General features: G+C 43.6%; 1 protein-coding gene across 5 annotated transcripts in view; it reads left to right on the forward strand.

Annotated features, from left to right (window-relative positions):
- Window positions 1–20,473, forward strand: part of MBTPS1 (membrane bound transcription factor peptidase, site 1) — a 48,632-nt gene that overhangs the window by 5,362 nt on the left and 22,797 nt on the right. For all 5 annotated transcript variants that reach the window (XM_008139714.3, XM_054711355.1, XM_054711358.1 and 2 more), the window contains exons 4-11: window positions 687–797; window positions 1,284–1,393; window positions 2,686–2,802; window positions 3,267–3,334; window positions 7,047–7,149; window positions 9,120–9,271; window positions 13,105–13,266; window positions 20,292–20,436. In XM_008139714.3, coding sequence (XP_008137936.1) covers window positions 687–797; window positions 1,284–1,393; window positions 2,686–2,802; window positions 3,267–3,334; window positions 7,047–7,149; window positions 9,120–9,271; window positions 13,105–13,266; window positions 20,292–20,436 — 968 coding nt within the window. The remainder of the gene's footprint in view (window positions 1–686; window positions 798–1,283; window positions 1,394–2,685; window positions 2,803–3,266; window positions 3,335–7,046; window positions 7,150–9,119; window positions 9,272–13,104; window positions 13,267–20,291; window positions 20,437–20,473) is intronic.

Genomic DNA, 20,473 nt, shown 5'->3' on the forward strand with positions numbered 1-20,473 from the left:
TTTTAAGGTAGTATTGATACATAAACACAACTTTCATTCCAGAAAGACATTGCTTTCATTACAGCTGTTAGCTGTTAAACAATAGAATTATCTTTTTTTTTTTTCTTCTATATGTTCTCTAGAATTTCTTGATCTGATAGCATCTATTATTTCACATTGGTGCAGATGGCTTTTGGCCAGTATCTGAAATAGACTCATTATTATAAAAACGTGTTTTTTTTCTTGAAATGGGATTACCCATGCGTGTTCACAGCTCCTCTCTGCAGAGTTTGTTCTCATGAATGAGCAGCAGTGAATAAGTCACTGTCCTTGTCAAGAGTCAGGATAGTTCCCCCGCTCCTAGAGGTGTGTGCTTTGTGAGTGCCTCTCTAAAGAGGTGAGGGGACAGACTTGGAGGGAATTACCGCAAGGGGAAATCCATCATCGGAGGAGGAGTGGGGAGAGGTGGTTCATTCCTGAGCACTGGTGACATATTTTTGTTTATCCTCAAGTCTTGTTTGGCAGCAGATGATGGTGTTCCCCAGCCAGGACCCTGGGGCATCTACCCTACCTTGTGGATTCTGGGCCAACTTTGGCCCTTGATGACATGCTCTCCATGGGTCACAAGGAGGGATGTGTGTTATAGACAAAAATTCAAAATGATGATTTCTCAAACCTGATTGTGCTTGCTTGCTTTTTGGGATAAGGTGCTAACGTAAGGGTTGCTGTTTTTGACACTGGCCTAAGTGAGAAGCATCCCCACTTCAAAAATGTGAAGGAGAGGACCAACTGGACCAACGAGCGAACGCTGGACGATGGTAGGTGGCCACACAGTGGTGAGAGCATGCGTGAGGCATTTTCTGGTCACATGTGGGCTTCAGGCAGGACTCCCATCCCCCATTTTAGCAGTTAAGTATTTTTTTCTGAGTGTCAATGATTAAACAGTTTGTGTGCAATAGTTATTCAGACAAACTCAAGTTGTTACTGTGCCTTTTAGAGGAAACTTTTCTAAACGTCTTAGGATGTTGGGAGGTGGTATTTGAGGAGAGAGAGGGGTGTCTGGTGGAGGAGAAGCTCCCTGTTGGGGAAAGAGTGGGACTGTCTAGATCCCCAGAAGTGAGACAGGGTCGGTGCGGCCTCTGAGTGGAAGACAGTACCGAGGGACAGAGGTTCTGTACTAGGACTTGGAGAACGAGCCTCTTTGAATTGGTTTGAAATACTGCACGTTGTCACACATTACCAGCAATTTTATGACTTTTTTTTCCTTTATTTTTTATTTGACTTTTTTTTCTTATGGGCAACAGGGCTGGGCCACGGCACTTTTGTGGCAGGTGTGATAGCCAGCATGAGGGAATGCCAGGGATTTGCTCCAGATGCTGAACTTCATATTTTCAGGGTCTTTACCAACAACCAGGTAGGTGTTGAAGACCCCTGAAACTTAAGGAATTGATATTAAAATGTAAAAATTGAAAACTCCAGAAAATACATAGTGGTTTAAATGAACACATCAGCGAGCTGAGCTGCTGCAGACGTTCCACGTGTGCCGTGTTGTCTCTCCACTGTCCCTTTGGTATGGCTTTGCCCTTCTGCACCACCCCTTCATGGCTTCACTGGAACCCTGAAGACCCTGCTTCGGGCACCTGTGCATAGGGATTCCTTGACTGCCTGTTTCTTCCTCTCCTTTGGGCCTGGCTACTGCTCCTGTGCCACCGCATCTTGGGCACATTTCTAGTACTTTCTACATAAGAGAATAATCACGTTTGTGTGTTTTCACCCCTACTGGATGTGACCTTGAGGGTCACCTGTGTAGCCCAACATTTAGCATCATGTTGAGCAATGTGGTTTTACCAGCCTTTCCCCTTAATCTTCATTAGGAAACGATTTCTAGGAAAGGGAGAGGGTCCTAGTATTTATTTTTAACATTTAATTTCTGTTAGGTAGCACATAGTTTTATATATTTGTGTAAAGGCAATGCAGGGTAAATCTCCCAACCCTGTCCCCATCCAGCAGGCGCTCCCCTTACTTCCCCGTCTCTCATGTGAGGATTTCTTAATTTCTTATACCCCTCCTCCTAGAATTTCTTTTGCGTATACGAGCAAATACAAATATGTAGTCTTATTTTTAAAAGCCTTTAGAAAACATGATAATTATTACACTCATTCTTTTTATTGTAAGTTTAATTTTGTATTTTTAGAAACACCTAAATGGTGATACACAAAGTAATTTAACTTCTGTCAGGGAACTAGGAGGAATTGAACATCAAATAAATAGTTCTATGAAATAACTTCTGTTGATGCCATTTATCCTTCAACCTATTTAGCAATAAAGATTATTAGACAAATACATTAAACTATCTAGTTTAATAAACTTGACTTAATACAAGTGTCTTAGGATCAGTCGTTTTGTAAGAGGGGCAGTTAGAAGTTTGAGGTTTTGCCTCGGGAGGTGTACTTGAAGGTAAGGAGCTGTACCTTAGACCTGGAGAGGTAGGTGCCTTCAGAACATGCTCTCTCCCTGAAGTTTAGAGTTTCTGGATGTAGAAGTTTACATTTCGGAGCATTATTTATTCTTGGGATTTATTTCTGCAATTTAAGTTAATACTTCTTGCTGCTGAGAGTTTATACTTGACCCTTAAAATTAAAAACTCTGTTGTACACTTTGACACTTTCACTGAAACACCTGAAAGACTGTCTTAACATTAACCAGGTGTCCTACACATCCTGGTTCCTGGATGCCTTCAACTACGCCATTTTAAAGAAGATCGACGTGCTCAACCTCAGCATCGGCGGCCCTGACTTCATGGACCATCCCTTTGTCGACAAGGTTAGTCATATCACTGCATAGAATGTTGCACTTGGTAATGGCTCCCTTCACAAACCCAACTCTGAATGCTTCATCCCTGGTGTGCTGCTGGTTTGCCACCCACAAGGTGACTGCCTTGTAAGGACAGATGGCTGATGACGTGAGGTTTAGTGACTTGCATTGGATAGTAGGACATGGTGTGTTGTTGACTCCTCAGTTAAACACATAACTCATGTTTTCTGAACATGCCTGGAAAGCCGGTGTCTGCTCCATGTGCTGCATAGTCCTATGTCCTGGCTCTTATTCTTGCTAACATACCAGTTACCAAACACATTCATGCCTATAAGGGTCTATTGCTACATTTTCAGGGGGAACCCTTCTTTTCTTAGGACTAATTTTCAAAGTTGTGGTTATTTTTTGATAATTATCCATTGATTGTTTAAAAGTGGTGTTCTTTCATAAATAAATGCTTGCTAATTTTGTAGGTGTGGGAATTAACAGCTAACAACGTAATCATGGTTTCTGCTATCGGCAATGATGGGCCTCTTTATGGGTAAGTATCCCCAATAGGGATGAATTTAGAGGTGGTTCCCCTCCTGAAATAACTGAAAAACTGTTGTCTGTCTGTTTTTGTATTTGTACCTTTTTATATCTATCTAAAACTGCATATGGAAGTTTTCAGCATACCAAAAAAACAGGCTGCGTAATGACCCTCAGGTTCCCACCACTTGCTTCAGTAGTTATCAACTCAAGGCCAGTCTTGTTTCTGTTTAATTTCTCTTTCACTTTGCTATAAATAGAATCTTGGAAGCCTAATGTTTTTATTTTACTTTTTTTTCTTCAAAATCAGGAAAGTCATTCTGTTAGAAAATGAAAGGAATTTGCAGTATTTATGGAGACCCACTCCATAGGAGGCACAGGGGTGAGGAGGTAGATAGATGAGAGGTCTGCCTCTCTAGGAAAGATAAGGATTAAACGAAACTCACATGGGAGAAAACAGCATAATAGACACACATGGTGGTGCTCTTGGGGTTGACAAGAGGGATCAGATGGGGAGAGCAGAGAGACAGTGTCACAGAAAAGTCCCTTTGTGCTGTGCTGGCGTGGTGACCCGGAGCAGCACGAGATACAGAACATTCGTCACTGAATCACAAGCAGAAAACTTTGGCTTAGAGATCCCAGTTTTATTTTTATCTGCTCCGATTTTTATTCTCTCGGTAATGTATATAAATAATTTCTTGTGCTGCAATTCTTTTGCAGTAGGATTTGTCACCCTCTTTTATTGGTTTCTAAGATGTGTATGGTTCGGTGCAGCGAAAAAGAGTTTGAGATCACCACAAAGGGAAAAGAAAACACAGAGTCAGCCCTTAGTGTGTCATAACCCGGTAGAAGTAGGGACGAATGTGTGTGTTCCTTCCCGAATGCGTGTGTGTCTATGGTGCACACAGCGAGGATGTGTGCCTGGGCCTCAGAAACACTCACTCACTGCCTCGCAGCCACATCCCTAGGAGTGCTGCTGGGAGAGCAGGTGGCCTTGAGGCTGGCTGAGCTTATGCAAGGGGTTCAGGGCATAGGGTTAGGCTGAATATGTGAAATTAATGTTTTTATAGGCCAAAAACCATGCATATTGGCAGTCATGTTTCTGACCCGATAGTTCTTTAGTCAGTGATCTTCTTGTAAAAGGTCCAGGATATTGGATTTTTCTGTGTCATCAGTAATATTTGAGTCATAGGCGGCGTAACTATAATTTTACCATGAAAAACACCAATTTCTAAGTAATCTCATCAAGTTTTCTTGTTTTTCCTTTCAAATGTTTCTCAAGTTTGCCACTTCTCCCATTTCTGATGTCTCCCCCCAAGGCCAGCCCTTATCAGTTCAGAGTCATCCCCATCCGGTTATAAGGTGGGGTCCTAGCCTGTCTTCCTGCCTTTCAATCTCTTCCCACCCCAGCTCTTCCTGCATGGGTGACGTGGGTTGTGGGAAGAGTGCAGGTGTGGAGCCAGACTAGTCCCACCTGCCCCTTGTAGGCTATGGGACCTTCGCTCTTGGAGCCTCAGACTCCTCACCTGTCACAGGAGGGCATGGCACCCGAACCAGTTGGTGGTTTGGAGGATAAAATTAGACAGGGAAAGTACCACAAATACTGGGCCTCTATAAGTAGTGGCTCTTTTTTTTCTTCCTTTTGTGTGTGTTTCTACTGTTAAAATCCATGTTCTGGCAGTTTTCTTATCCCAGATTTTGCAGTGGATTATTGCCTAATCAAATCTGAATTTTTCTTCTTGATTTTCAAGGTCCTCAGTATTCTAGGCTGCACTCGCCAAACTTTTTCTGTAAAGGATCAGATAATCAATACTTAGGCTTTGCGGGCATGTAGTGTGGCCCTTGTAGTGTGAAGGCAGCCTTGGAATGTGTAAATGAAAGGTGTGGTTGGGTTCCAGTAAAACTTTACTTACAAGAACAGGTGGTGGGCCTGTTGTGGCCCTCTGGCATAGTTCGCCATTGTCACCCGAAGTTATGGGCTCAGCTTTATTTTCCATTACTGTGTGTACACCTTCCTCGGCTCCAGTCTCCTCCTGGGTCTCCCTAGAGACCATGTTTTTTCCAGTCTCCATCACCTGTTCCTGCTGCTGAGCTTCCTAGCTTGCCTTCCTTCTGTTCACACCTGTGGGCTCCCAGCTCCTCCACATGCCATTCTGACTACCTTGCCAGACACAAATCGCTCTTCTGAAATCCTGTGACTTCTCTGGACAGTCACACACACTCAGTAGCTTGTAATCAAGGGGTTGTTAGTTTCCAGTGTATTAGAGAAGAACCCTGGAGAGGAGGGCCCTGTGTTGCTCATTGTGTCTGCCCATAGAGCTGCACAGATCCGGATCTGCCAGCTGCTTAGTAGTGATGGGAATGGCATGTAATCAGGGTAGCACAGCTTGTGTGGTTCTGGCTTACTGCTTGGGCATCGGGTAGTTCGATGACAGTATTGTACGCAAATTGTTGGGTCACTTATTGCAGGCATGGAGCTGCCAGTCACTCTGCAAATAATGCTCGCATCTCCAGATCCCCTTGCTGTGAGCTCTCTCAGGGTCCTGCACCCTTGACACTTAAACTTCACGGTGCAGGGGTCTGCAGCTGCAGCTTCCCCTTTCATCACCAACTAAGACTTCTTGATGTTTTCCCTTCTAGTTTAAGGGTTTAAATAAAGCACACTAAGTATTATAGGGATTGACAGGTAGAGGGAGGGTCAGAGGGTGGCTTTTTTTGCGTCAACTAAAGTGGGAAGTTTTGTCTCCTTGATTTCATAGAAATTATAAATTTTTAGCATCAGACAGTAAAATATCACTGTTGGTGCCTCTGAACAACCACTTGATAGCATGTCATTGGCCAGTGGGCTAAAAGGCAGTGCCAGGGTTGATTCACTGTGGTTTAAATAACTGGTCAAAAGCACATGCTCTAAAATCTTGTTACTAATTTCAGTGAAGCCACTTGGAATCAGTTTTGGTTATTGAATTGTCAGAGTTCGTTTTTTTGGTAGCAGAACTACCAAATAGATAAAGCTCGGAAATGCATTTTCATAAGTGGTTGTTTTATATTTTCAAATAGTTTAGTTGCATCTGGATTTAATAGTTTAAACATTTTTGTCGTTATCAATTTCATTATAATTTCTTTGCAGATCTAGTACACCTGAGGTATGGAAGAGAATTACACGGTTTTTCTCTGCCTCTTCCCTTTGAGGAGCTCAAGATTATGGAGTAATGGTTATCATTTCCACAATTCCCAGTGAGGAAAGGGGAACACCCTGTAAACGATCAGTTGAAAACTAACTTCCTGACCGTGGCAGGTGCAAATGTGTGATTACAGCTCCTTCCCAGAGGAATGTGGGATCTAACTGGGGAGGCTGATGAATACGCTTGGAACAATTTGAAAGTGATGTGAGAATGTATAAGTAGGTGATGAATTATCATAGTGTTAAATCTTGTGAAATTAGAGAAGGGGGATTCCTTCAAGTCAGAAGTCGTGAAGGAAAAAGAAAGCCTTGGGCCAAAGTATGATACGTTGACAGGGAGGAAAGGAAGAAAGGGTGGTCATTGTGAGGGTGGCAGTGAGCCTGGCCTTCCACAGGACAGCTGTAAGTAGCAGCAGTCCATCGCAGCCACGTGTCTTGACACAGAAGAGTCTTATACCATCTTAGATTTTTCTGGGAGGATTTGCCTTTGAATTATTCACTTAAAATTATTTTTCTTTCCTTGTGTTTTTGTGCCTCAATTTAGCACTCTGAATAACCCTGCTGATCAAATGGATGTGATTGGAGTAGGTGGCATTGACTTTGAGGATAACATCGCCCGCTTCTCTTCAAGGGGAATGACTACCTGGGTAGGCTTTGTTTCATGTGCCTAAAGGAACTGTTTGTCTCAGAGCCTTTGGGTATATTTGTAAGTGCACAGGTAGAAAAGCTTGTAAGCCCAACACTCACGTGCGTGGATGGCATATTTTTTCAATAGATGGAGTTACACATATGCTGATATATATACTTGTCAGCCATGAGAACAAGAGACCTGGCCCCGTTGATCTGGCCTGCCACTTGACTATAGTGCAGCAGGCAGGGACAGGTTCTGAGTGGTGTTTCCTGGTTTTCCTTCAGTTTTACTTATTTCTGAGTGACTCACTTTGTAGGTCAACTGGATTCATGCCCACTTGTCCTAAGTAATAGGAAGGTGAGCAGTCCTCCTTGGTGCTAGGTGAGATGATTTTTTTTGGCCTTAAGAAATGAGAAGCCAGTGAGAAGAATTTAATATCAACTCTGCTAATGCAGAAGTAATTGTATTTAGCTGGACAAAATGGAAATAACTACAAGTTAATTAATTCAGTTACTCTGGGTTTAATCATGCATCTAATCCGTCCTCTTTTACCCATCAGAACAGTGGTGGAGTCGATGTTAGATGCTTCCTCAGGCAGCAATAGGCACTCTTGCCTGCCCCACAGGGTCTTCAGGGTCACATCACTCTGGGTGCTCTAACTCAAGGGTGCCAAGCTTTGAGGTCTTGGGAAGTCCCAGAAAAGACTCGCAGCCTCCTGAGAACATGGTGGCCTTGTCTGCACTGGCGCCACTTTATGGGGTAGCCTTCTCTCTCTATAGCAGTGATGGCGAACCTATGACACGCGTGTCAGCACTGACACGCGTAGCCATTTCTGATGACACGCGGCTGCTGAGGCGGCCGCATGCTGAGGATGAAACATTTGCTGCTCCTGAGGATGAAACATTTGCGAAATAATGTGTTTTCCTCAAAGTGACACAATACCCGAGTTATGCTCAGTTTTTTTGGCGAAGTTTGACACACCAAGCTCAAAAGGTTGCCCATCACTGCTCTATAGCATCGCCTCTCCTGGCACCATTTTCAGTTGGCCCCACAGTGGGCCCATGCCATATGCACTTGGATGCCTTCTTCTTGATGACGTTCAGTTGTCACCAGTCGGGTGGACCCCACCCTGAGAAAGTCAGGGATATGTTTCATAGTCCCAGGGATATGTTTCATATTCATTCATCTGTACTCCCTCAGCACTTTCTTCGTATGGCTAAATACTTGGAAACAACACCTCCACCAGTTGATGTCTCTTTGGCTCTCTCGGAAATGTTTTCATGGAATTATAATGCATTGTCATGCCCTTAGAAATGTTCCTGAGACACTTAACTTACAGAGCTGTAGTTGAAGGTATCTTTACACAGTGTCCCACATAGCTGGATGCAAGTCCATTTATGTTTCACCGCCATGAAAGCTATTTTCACTTCAGTTGGATTACTTCTTTCTACAGAATATAAGATCCTATTGTAATTCTCATTTTGCCTTTGTTTCCATGAAATTTCAGGATATTCCATTAAAATCTTATCTGTTACTCCTACAGTTACATTTATCATTCTGAATGGTTTCTTCTTTCCCCTCTGGTGGAAGATTAAAATCTCCAGTTATATTATGTACATTTTTCTTATAAAGAAAATTTTTCTTTTAATTTTTAGTATTGATTGTCTGATTTTTCTAAGATATTTCTAATTTTTAAGTTATTTAGCAATAAATCAGTTTTCAGTTTCTAGTTTTGCGTGCTAACAAAATTTAAAATATTCACTTTTTAATTGCTCTATGGCATTACTATTACCCTGGTTATTATAAAACACTCCAAAAATAATTGTATTTTCTACATTATCATTTAAGCTTGTTTTCTGTATTGCAGTGAATTTCAGACTAAAACCAGTATCTTACTAAGGTTACACTCCATTTAAGTAACCCTTATTTCTGTTCTATGTGCCAGTGTGTATGCTGTGGTAGAAATCAGCCTCCTTTTTTTTCTAGGAGCTACCAGGAGGCTATGGCCGTGTGAAACCTGATATTGTCACCTATGGTGCTGGAGTGAGGGGCTCCGGTATGAAAGGGGGCTGCCGGGCCCTTTCCGGGACTAGCGTGGCTTCTCCAGTGGTTGCTGGAGCTGTCACCTTGCTAGTAAGGTGAGTGTTGCCTAGCAAAGAGAAGGTGGTGCCAGGAGACCAGCTGAGTCTTGCTTGTCACCAACTTAGAATTTTAGAGCATATCATGTGACCTTGCTCCATCTGTTTCTTCATCTCCACAAAAGAGGTCAGGATTTATTCTTTGAGGGAGGATTCTTGTGAGTTAGTGGACATACGTAGGAACACACTGTAAATGCTAAACCATAAAGCAATACATAAGGACATACTAGTAATACCTGTTACTTTTTTTATGTTTGAAGTCTTTTTTTTTTTAAGACTTTTTTTTTTAAGAGCAGTTTTAGGTTCACAGCAAAATTGAGAGGAAAGTACAGTGTCATTTTGTTTGCTTTTATACTATTTTTGTGCTACATCTGTACTTGTTACTAGGTGTACCAGTTAATAATGCAGATTTTTTCAATAGATGGAGTTACACATATGCTGATATATATGCGATTTGATATGTATGCTATTTTGTTGTATTGACAACAAGCTTCAAAACTTCATATGTCAAATTTGCTGAAGGTGTTAACATCATAGATATTTTTATGCTTAAAAAATGTCGAATTTCATACCAAAAAAAGAGCATTTGTGGAAAGTTTTAATTCATTATTTTGAAGAAGAAGTTATCGTATACTTTGGGAACCTTATGGTGAACATGCTTCATCTGAAGATACTTGTGAATGCTAGTTTAAACTCTTTAAAAGTGATGATTTCGATGTGAAAGACAAAGAACGTCCAGGTCAAGCAAAAAAGTTTGAAGACCAACAATTACAAGCATTATTGGATGAAGATGCGTGTCAAACTCAAAAACTATTTGCAGAAAGATCATTTACAAGCAATGGGAAAGATTTTAAAGGAAGAAAAATGGGTGCCGCATCAACTGAACGAAAGACAAATGGAAAACCGAAAAGTCATCAGTAAAATGTTGCTTCAACAGCACGAAAGAAAGTCTTTTTTGCATCGAATTGTGACTGGCAATGAAAAGTGGATTTATTTTGAGAATCCCAAATGCACAAAATCATGGGTTGATCCAGGTCAACCATCAACATTGACTGCAAGGCCAAATCGCTTCAGAAAGAAGACAATGCTCTGCGTTCGGTGGGATCAGGAAGGTGTGGTGTATTATGAGCTTCGAAAACCAGGTGAAACCGTTAATACTGATCACTACTGACAACAAATAATCAATTTGAACCACGCTTTGAATGTGAAATGACCAGAATGTGCCAGAAGACACAGCAAAGTAATTTTGCTTCATGGTAACGCACCATCACACACTTCAAAACCAGTTAAAGACACATTAAGAGATCTTGCCTGGGAAGTATTAACCCACCCGCTGTATTCACCAGACTTTGCTCCTTCAGATTACCACTTGTTCCAATCGATGGCACACGCACTTTCTGAGCAGCACTTCAAAACATACGAAGAAGTGGAAAATTGGGTCTCTGAATGGTTTGCCTCAAAACAAGAAAAGTTCTATTGGGACAGTGTCAACAAATTACCTAAAGATGGGGGAAATGTGTAGCTAGTGATGGACATTACTTTGAATAAAGCACTTTTGATGTTTCTCTTGAAATTATTGTGTTTTCTTTGATTACAAAATCTGCATTATTAACTGGTATACCTAGTATATCCAAACAAGTGTGTCTATCAGGCAGGGATCAAAAAGTGAGGTATTTTCGTGCCATATCCTCCATTTCCTGGGGGATTCACTTTTTAATGATCTCTGTTAGCTAAGGAGCTGTCAAACCAGGCAGTGGGACTGGCAGTCACCACTCCTTTGGGAGAGACAAGATTCTCTGTGTAATTGACTTATGCTCTTTGTCTTGTTGAATCCCATCTATGGTTGGGATGGAGCTTAATGATCGACCCTTCATTTTGTTGTTAATGAAACTGAAAGTTCTCAAAGATAGTCGACTAGAATTGATGCTCACGTGCTCTAACTTAGTCAGATACGCTTACTCTCAAAATTATAAGAAGATGTCTTAGGAGCTAGGACTTATTTTGTATTTTACCTCCCCACCTTGACGCCCACCAAAAAAATTTTTTTTTTCTATCTAGGTGAGGCATTAGTTGAGCTTTTGTGTTGCAATAACACAAAACTCCGTAGTTTTCGAAGTTATACTCTGTTAATTTTAAAATTAAAACAGGCAAAGGATACTAAATGTTTTTATATTTAAAATTCTCTTTAAAAGCAAGTAAATTTATGTTGATTTTAGCTTCTAATGCCGGAGATGTGTTTTATTAATAATCCTTCGTAAAAAGTAGGTCTTTATCTCTTTCTTCCTTTTCCCATCCTTCCCTTATAGTTCAGAGCCAAATTCTTGAGATTGTTGACATTGATGAGAGTAGTCCTGGAAAATAACCACATGCCTGTTGGAAACATTCTCTTTCTCTTCTAGTTGTTTTTCTCACCCTCGTGTTACATACAGTGAAAGAAGAGGGAAGGGCATGCCAACTGTGGATTTACCTGGCTCCCTTAGGCTTCTGGATTCGCTAGCTAGGACTCTTGTTTCCACTCCTGTTGATTATGAAACTAATGTATAGCTCCCACTTGCCATGATGGTTAACAGGAACGTGGTTCTGGGCTCCACTATTCAGTCTGTCAAATCCACCTCCTGTTAAATGAGTGGGGAGATGAGGAGGATGTGTTTTCCATTTCCAGTGGCATCTCTAAGTGCAGATATTTTCAGCGTCAAGGAAAGCTTTCACTTGCCTCATCTCCCTGCAGCAGATGAAAATGCCACTGTGACAGTTTAGAAATATTTTTATGGCCTGACTAATAGCTCAGCGCAGATACTGAGCAACAAGGAAGCGCTTCCTCAGCTTCCGGCCTCCTGCTGCTCCGGCCTCCCTGGTGCTCCGTAAAGAACGAGAGCCTAACCTTTGGTCTTGCTCTATCAGCAGGAAGAGGGGAAGGTTGTTGACCTATAGCTGAGCTCTTAGTAGTTCTTTGATTGTTGTTGAGAATCGGTCCTACTTTATGTCCTCTTCTCATTATGTCAGATTTCCTCTCTAAACCTATTAGAAAAACCTGCCTATACTCCAAGACCAGCCACCATATAAAAAGATTTAGGAACTTAGAGTAAGTTTTTCTTTTTTGCTTACCTACATTTAGAAGTTAAAATTCACTTGTGTTTATACTACATAGGTATACAACAATGAATGTCTTAGTGCCAGCATTCTTAAGAGGTTGATGCTGCTTAGGTATCACTAAGTTTCTAGCCAAATAGAACTGAGTTTCAGTGTGTCCAGATGCATCCTGATGATGAAACTCTCAAGGTGGCCTCCGGTCTGCATGTTCCTATCAGGTTTTATCCACCAGAGTGATGCATCACATGGTGGCTTCCAAAACAAAATAGGCAGGGTTTCGCTGTGGAGGCAGTGGGCTTCACTCAGATGCTGTGCTTCTTGCCCATCCTGCATTAACTTCCCTTCCTAGGACCTGTATGTTTTCCTTTCCTTTTCCCAGCTTGTCCTCTTCCTCCTGGCTTCACCTGAGGAGCCACTACCTCTTACCTAGTCTTGCCTCCTATAATTTGTAAGGTCGACTTAGTAGGAAAAATATGTTTTTCTGATCCATTTAGTATAAACAGGTACTAGCCCCATGAGTCACTGCTCTCACAAGCCATGTGGAAGGCTAATAACTGGTCACTCCCAAGTTTGGTGCAGAAATGATCACACAGTATCCTCATCTTAGCACGGGCCCTACCAAAGAAACTTTCATTATAGACAGAACAAGATTGGAGGTCACATTTGCACATTTGCAAATTAGGAGTAATCAGATTTTCACTCTTTTATGAGAAAATGAGCAAATACATGATTTTCCTCCTCAGCACAGTCCAGAAACGTGAACTGGTGAATCCAGCCAGTATGAAGCAGGCCCTGATTGCATCAGCCCGGAGACTTCCTGGGGTCAATATGTTTGAGCAAGGCCATGGCAAGCTGGATCTCCTCAGAGCCTATCAAATCCTCAACAGTTACAAACCACAGGCAAGGTCAGTATGTTTAATTTTTGAATAGGCCTTTCTCCTCGCTGGGTCCTGAGGGTGTTTTTCCCTTTACACTAAATATTAGCCTCCAAACCAGAACCACATACAACACTCAGAGTCCATGGAGAGCTTCACTCTGCCACTTCTACTCGGTGTCAGCTGGCAAAACTTGAACTGCTGTCCACTTCCTGATGTTCTGTTTTATTTATTTATTTACTTATTCATTTATTGTGTATGTGTGTGCATGTGTGTGTGTATACATATACATATATATGTACACTGAGTGGCCAGATTATTATGATCTCTGAATGCATAATAATCTAACCACTCAGTGTATTCCTATATAATAAAAGGCTAATATGCAAATTGTCCCCTCAACCAGGAGTTCGACCAGCAGGCAGGCCAGCCAACCGCCCATGTACCCTCCCCCTGGCCAGGCTGGCTGGACCCCACCCATGCACGAATTCATGCACTGGGCCTCATATATATGTATACACACACACACACACACACACACACACACATACACACACTGAGTGGCCAGATTATTATGCGTTCAGAGATCATAATAATCTGGCTACTCAGTGTATTTGTTGTTGTATGAGGATATTTTTTTCAGCAGTGAGAGAGGGACGGGGAGAGAGAGAGAGAAACATTGAAGAAACATCGATGTAAGAGAGACATGTTGATTGGTTGCCTCCTGCACACACCCTGACGAGGGGTGGGGAGCAAACCTGCAACCGTTCTCGGTGCATGGGCCAACACTAACCACTAAACAACACCAGCCAAGGCTGTTCTGTTACTTTTAATGTGAATGATTTAAAATAATGGTTTCCTATTCAAACTTTTTTTTTGAAATAACCATACATTTATAGAAATTTGCAAAAATAATATACAGAGTTCTCATATACTATTTGCTGAGCTTCCTCTAATGCCAGCATCTTAGGTGACCATAATTTAACTGGTAAAACTAACAAATGAGCACTGATGCTATCCTGTCATTAACCTGCAGGCTTTGTTCACAGTTCGCTGGTTTTCTCTTGTGTTCTTTGTTCCCCACATTGCATTTAGTGGTCATGTCTCCTTGGTTTCCTCTGGCCTCTAACAGTTTGGTCATTCATGATTCTAACTCCTTTGGGAGTGCGGTTACTTATTTTATAGACAGTCTCTTAATGTGGGTTTATTTGATACTTTTTCATGATTAGCTTGAAGTTACGTGTTTTTGGTAAAGAAATTTTACTTTTTATTTTAACATGATTTTAGATTTACAACAAAGTTCCAAAAATACTATATGAGGATCCATAAATCCTTCACTCAACTCTCCCTAATGTTAAACATCTATACTAATAAAAGGGTAATATGCTAATTAGACTGGATAGACTGGACATCTTCCGGACAAAGCCAAAGTGGCGAGGGCCAAGGCAGAGGCAGTTAGGGGCGATCAGGCCGGCAGGGGAGAGCAGTTAGGGGTGATCAGGCAGGCAGGGGAGAGCAGTTAGGGGCGATCAGGCAGGCAGGGGAGAGCAGTTAGGGGCAATCAGGCCGGCAGGGGAGAGCAGTTAGGGGGATCAGGCCGGCAGGGGAGAGCAGTTAGGGGCGATCAGGCTGGCAGGGGAGAGCAGTTAGGGGCGATCAGGCAGGCAGGCAGAGGGGTCAGGGCCAATCAGGCAGGCAAGCAGGTGAGCGGTTAGGAGCCAATGGTCCCGGATTGTGAGAAGGATCCCAATTGGAGAAGGTGCAGGCTGGGCTGAAGGCCCCCCCCCCCCCCGCATCACGAGTTTTGTGCACCAGGCCTCTAGTCTATATATATAAAAGCCTAAGCAACTGGGATTAACCAAAGATCTTATATGCATGCTAGAGGCCCGATGCATGAAGATTTGTGTAAGAATAGGCCTTCCTTCCCCTGGCTGCCAGCACCGGCTTCCCTCTGGGACCTGGGCCTTAGCTCTGGCCGCCACCTTCCACCTTTGCTCCAGCCCTGCCGCCCTCTTGTAGCTCCCTCCACCCCCCGCCCTCCCACCCTCCATAGCAGGCATCCCGCCCCGGCGACTCCACACCTGCGTGCACGCACTGCCCATGGCGACAACACAAGTGGCCCAGCCTGGCCACTGCCATCTTTGTCGTGTCAATTTGCATATTCCCTCCTTATTGGCTGTGGGCGCTGCCAGCTTTGTTGTGGAATGATGGTCAGTTTGCATATTCCATCTTTATTAGATAAGACTAGATGCTCGGTGCACGGATTCATGCACCAGTGGGGCCCCTTAGCCTGGCCTGCGGGATTGGGCCAAAACCGGCTCTCCAGCATCCCCTAAGGGGTGCTGGATTGTGAGAAGGCACAGGCCAGGCCGAGGGACCCCCACTGGTGCACGAATCCATGCACCGGGCCTCTAGTCTTATATAACCATATAGGTTGGGGCAAAAGTATGTTTATAGTTGTGAGTATGTGAAGCAGTTTATTATTGTACTAGAGGCCCAGTGCATGATTGAATCATGCACGTGTAGGGCCCCCTACACGCTTTCGCTTTCAATCACGGGGGAGCTGGGTGCCTGTCCGCTGGTGCCTGAGCGGACAGGCACCCAGCTCCCACGCTTTTGCTTTTGATTGCTGGTGCACCAGGCCTTTCAGAAGCCTCTGGCTTCTGAAAGGCCTGGTGCCTGAGTGGACAGGCACCCAGCTCCCACGCTTTTGCTTTCGATCGCAGGGGAGCTGGGTGCCTGTCCGCTGGTGCACCAGGCCTTTCAGAAGCCTCCAGCTCTGGGGAGGCTTCTGAAAGGCCTGGTGCCTGAGCGGACAGGCACCCAGCTCCCCCGCTTTTGATGGTCCACGGTGGGACGTGAGCTCGCTGCCCCAGAGGCCCCTTCTGTGCTGCAGCACAGCCATGGCGCAGATGCTGAGCTCGAGCCGCCGCTGGCGATGCGAGCTCAGCGTCCCGCTGGCTCGATCGGCCACCCTGGCTACCCCGAGTCCCGCGCCTCCTGGCCAATCGTAGGCATAGCGAAGGTACGATCAATTTGCATATTTGCCTATTATTAGGTAGGACTAGAGACCTGGTGCATGAAATTTGTGTACGGAGGGGGGGGATGTCCTGCACCCTCTCCAATCTGGGACCCCTCGAGGGATGTCCGACTGCCCGTTTAGGCCCAATCCCTAAACGGGCAGTCGGACATCCCTCTCACAATCCAGGACTGCTGGCTCCCAACTGCTCGCCTGCCTGCCTTCCTGATTGCCCCTAACTACTTCTGCCTGCCAGCCTGATCACCCCCTAACAATTCCCCTGCCAGCCTGATTGATGCCAAACTGCTCCCCAGCCAGCCTGATTGCCCCTAACTGCCCTCCCCTGCAGGCCTGAGTCCCCCTCCAACTGCCCTTCCCTGCAGGCCCGGTTGCCCCCAACTTCCCTCCTCTGCCAGCCTGGTCACCCCTAACTGCCATCCCCTGCAGGCTTGATCGCCCCCAACTGCCCTCCCTTGCAGGCCTAGTCCCTCCCAACTGCCCTCCCCTGCTGGCCTGATCACCCACAACTGCCCTCCCTTGCAGGCCTGGTCCCTCCCAACTGCCCTCCCCTGCTGGCCATCTTGTGGCGACCATCTTGTGTCCACACGGGGGCAGCCATCTTTGACCACATGGGGGCAGCCATCTTGTGTGTTAGAGTGACAGTCAATTTGCATATTACTCTTTTATTAGATAGGATTATTATACATTATTATATTTTCCATCTGAACAACTGTAACAACTTTTGCCCCACCCTGTAGTATAAGCCTCAAAGCCTGGAAATTAAAAGATATATTACCATTGATTAATGTATAAACTGCATTCAATTTTCACCATTGTCCCACTGCTGTCTTTTTGCTGGCCCAGGATCCAGTCTAGCATCCCACATTGTATTTAATTGTCACGTCCCCTTGGTCTCCTCCAATCGGGGACACTTCCTTGGTTTTCTTCCTCTTATTTCTGGGGGATTTCATTTGCATGATTTAATTTAGGTGATGTGTCTGTCCAAGCCCTCCAGGAAGCAGAACCCAAGGTGGGGTTAGCTGTCCAAGAGACCCATTGGGGTGAGGGCCTATGAAGGATAAAGGGAAGGAGGCAGGAATCGGCAGGAAGAGTCTTGGGCTGCCATGCTGACTGACACCTGTGAAAGGAGGTGGGAGGAAGGAGGATTACAGAGGAAGACCCTCAGACTGCAGCACGGGTCTAAAATGTTTCTCCTGATGGGAGTCCTTGAACCAAAGTCACCTGTTAGAGGAACCTGTGTCCCACAGGGATGGACTTCACTAGTCCCACCCAGTCATTGGCTAGGGGCAGCCCGGGGGAAGTGGGGCCTTGGCACAAAGGTAGTGGAGGATCTGGAGGGGCAGCAACTGGAGCTGTCCTAGCTGTGCTTCGGGGGCAGGAGATCCAACAGCATGGCTCACAGTGTCTGCCTTAGGTGGCGACTGCCGGGTTTCTCCACTGCAGTTACTATTGCTTTGGAACTAGTAAGGGCCTGCGCTTTCAGATGACCTTGTTTCTTAACATACTTCGCTCACTAGTTTTAACATCCATTGATGGTTCTTGCCTGCAGTGATTATTATGATATTGCCTCATGGTGACTTTATTTCTCTCATTCATTAAATGGAATTCTGCTGTAAGGAAGAACTATCTCTTCTTTCCCATTTATTTGTTCAATTATTTATATCAGTATGGAAACACAGATATTTATTTGACTCTTTGACTCTGTGGGTTACAATCCAGTATCATTGTACATTTTCTTGTTTAAATTGTCCCAGATTTGGCTATTGGGAGCATCTTCTAGTTGGCTCCTGTGTCTTTTTCCATGTCTCTATCATTTTTTTGAGCACTTTTTTTCTTCTTCCTTTTTCTTTTTTTTTTTTACTTTTTGGCAGCATAGCATTTCCATATCCAGCCTCAGTCTCAGTTCTCTCTCCAAGCAGCCTGGGTCCTTTCATTGAAGAGTGGTATTTAGAAACCAAGACCTGGGCACTAGGTGTGCTCCTCTCAGCTGTGCTCATAGTTGTTTCTAGGCCTTTCCAGCAGAGATAAGAAATGTCTGTACCTGTTTCTTGATATATCTATCTGTAGATATACTAAAAACATGAGTTCATCTTTCTTCTGGTCCCAGCCAGCACCACGGTTCTCAGTCTAGTCTCCTCTCCTGATTTGTAAGTCCTCTCCAACAGCAAGAAACGTGGCTCTCATTACCCATATGTTTACTTATTGGCTCAATCTTAGTATTTGCCCTTGCAAAAAACAAATTTATTAACCAGAGTACAGTATTTATGTGTAGTTTTTGTTTTTTTTTAATCTAGCTTTACAGAATATAGTCATATTATTTTCCAAAGTTAGGTTAATTTTGCTTTTCAGTTTTAATATAGTTGAGTTCATCTGTTAGTGTTTGTATCTCTTTTTTGATCCCCCCCACTTCCTGATTGATTTCAACTATTTATGGATTGAGTATGTGATGTATTACCATGGCTCTAAAGTCAGAACTGCACACAAATGTCACTTTCCTTCATAACCTTTGTTCCATTTTCTCCACGTTGTCCCCACCCATCCCTGTGAGTAACAGTCTCAGATGTTGGTTTGTCTTGTATTTCTCTTTGCACAAATGAGCAGATACATATACGCAGGGGTGGGGAAAAGTAGGTTTACAGTTGTCCTTATAGGAAGTAATACAATAATAAATAATGTAGGAATAGACTGTTTTGCACACTCACAACTATAAACCTACTTTGCTTACCCTTTCTTACAGGAAGGAGAGCATTACTACAAATATTCTTTTGCACTTTGTTTTTGTCACTTAACAGCACCTGGAAATAGCTCTGTATTAATTTATAGAGATTGTCTTTTTACAGCTGTATAGTGTGGATGTTCCATTGTTTATTCACCCACTTATTTATATTTGGGCATTTACATTGTTCCCAATATTTTGCATTTGTAAATTATTGCTTTGAATAACCTTGTGTCTAGTATTTTAGCTTTGCTGAAGGTTGTGTTTTCGGAGAAAATGCCTACAAGTGGGATTTCTGGGTTAAGGAGCTTTGTGAGGTGTCACTCCATTCCCATCTAGAGGGTTGTGTCTGTGTGTATTCACAGCGAGGCATGAGTGCCTGTTTCCCCAGAGCCTCACCAGCAATGTTGTGTCATGCTGGTTACTTTACCTGATCAGTGAGAAATGGTCTCTCAATATTGTTGTAATTTCCATATCTTCTCTAATTATAAGTGAATTTGAACTCTTTTGTTTATGGTTAACAGCCATATTTACACTTTTCTTGTTAAGTGTGTTCACTTTTCCTCTTTTTTTCTTAGGGGGTTTTGTCCCTCAGTTGTTAAGGGTTTTTTATATATTGAGGTTAGTAAACATTTGTTGGTGATGTTTTAAAGTTTGTCGGTTGTCTTACGATTTTGTGTGAAGTGTTTTGCCAGGCAGGTTTTTTTTAAATAGCCAACTTTATTAGTCTGTTGTTGTTGTTGTTGTTGTTGTTGTTGTTGTCCTTGGATTTTGAGTCACAGAAAGCCATTTTCTGCACTGGGGTGAAAGAGAATTTACCCAGGTTTTCTTTTAATACTTGTTTGCTTTCTTTTATTTACTTGAGACTCCCTGATCTATTGTGTGTGGTGTAATCCATTGGTGTTTATTCTTGTGTGTGGTGTGAGGTATGAATCTAATTTTATCTTTTGCCAAGTGACCACCCATTTGTCACAGCTGCATTTATTTAAAAGTTCGTCTTTGCCCCAGTGATTTGAGACGCTTGAGTCCAACACATTCACCGGGGCTGCCAGCCACAGCCACTGCCACTGGAGTTCTAGACTTGCAGAAGGAAGAAAGTGTTCTGCTCCATCCGTTGTTTGTGCAGACAGTCTGGGCAAGCTGGCCCAGAGGCCTGCTCAGCGCAGGGAGCATTTCAAAGCCAAGTTCCCTGATGCCTGCTGTGGCCCTTCTAAGGGCCTTGTCACCTCTTCCTACAGTGTGTCGCTTCAGTGTTGTTTTCTAACATGCCCTACTCTGACACCATGTTCTTTGTTTCAGTTTGAGCCCCAGCTACATAGATCTGACTGAGTGTCCCTACATGTGGCCCTACTGCTCCCAGCCCATCTACTATGGAGGAATGCCGACCATCGTCAATGTCACGATCCTCAACGGCATGGGTGTCACAGGAAGAATTGTAGACAAGGTGAAATTGCTCTCTGGCTTGTAGTGAACTTGGACCT

Source organism: Eptesicus fuscus, chromosome 21 (genome assembly GCF_027574615.1).
Source record: "Eptesicus fuscus isolate TK198812 chromosome 21, DD_ASM_mEF_20220401, whole genome shotgun sequence".
NCBI lineage: Eukaryota > Metazoa > Chordata > Mammalia > Chiroptera > Vespertilionidae > Eptesicus > Eptesicus fuscus.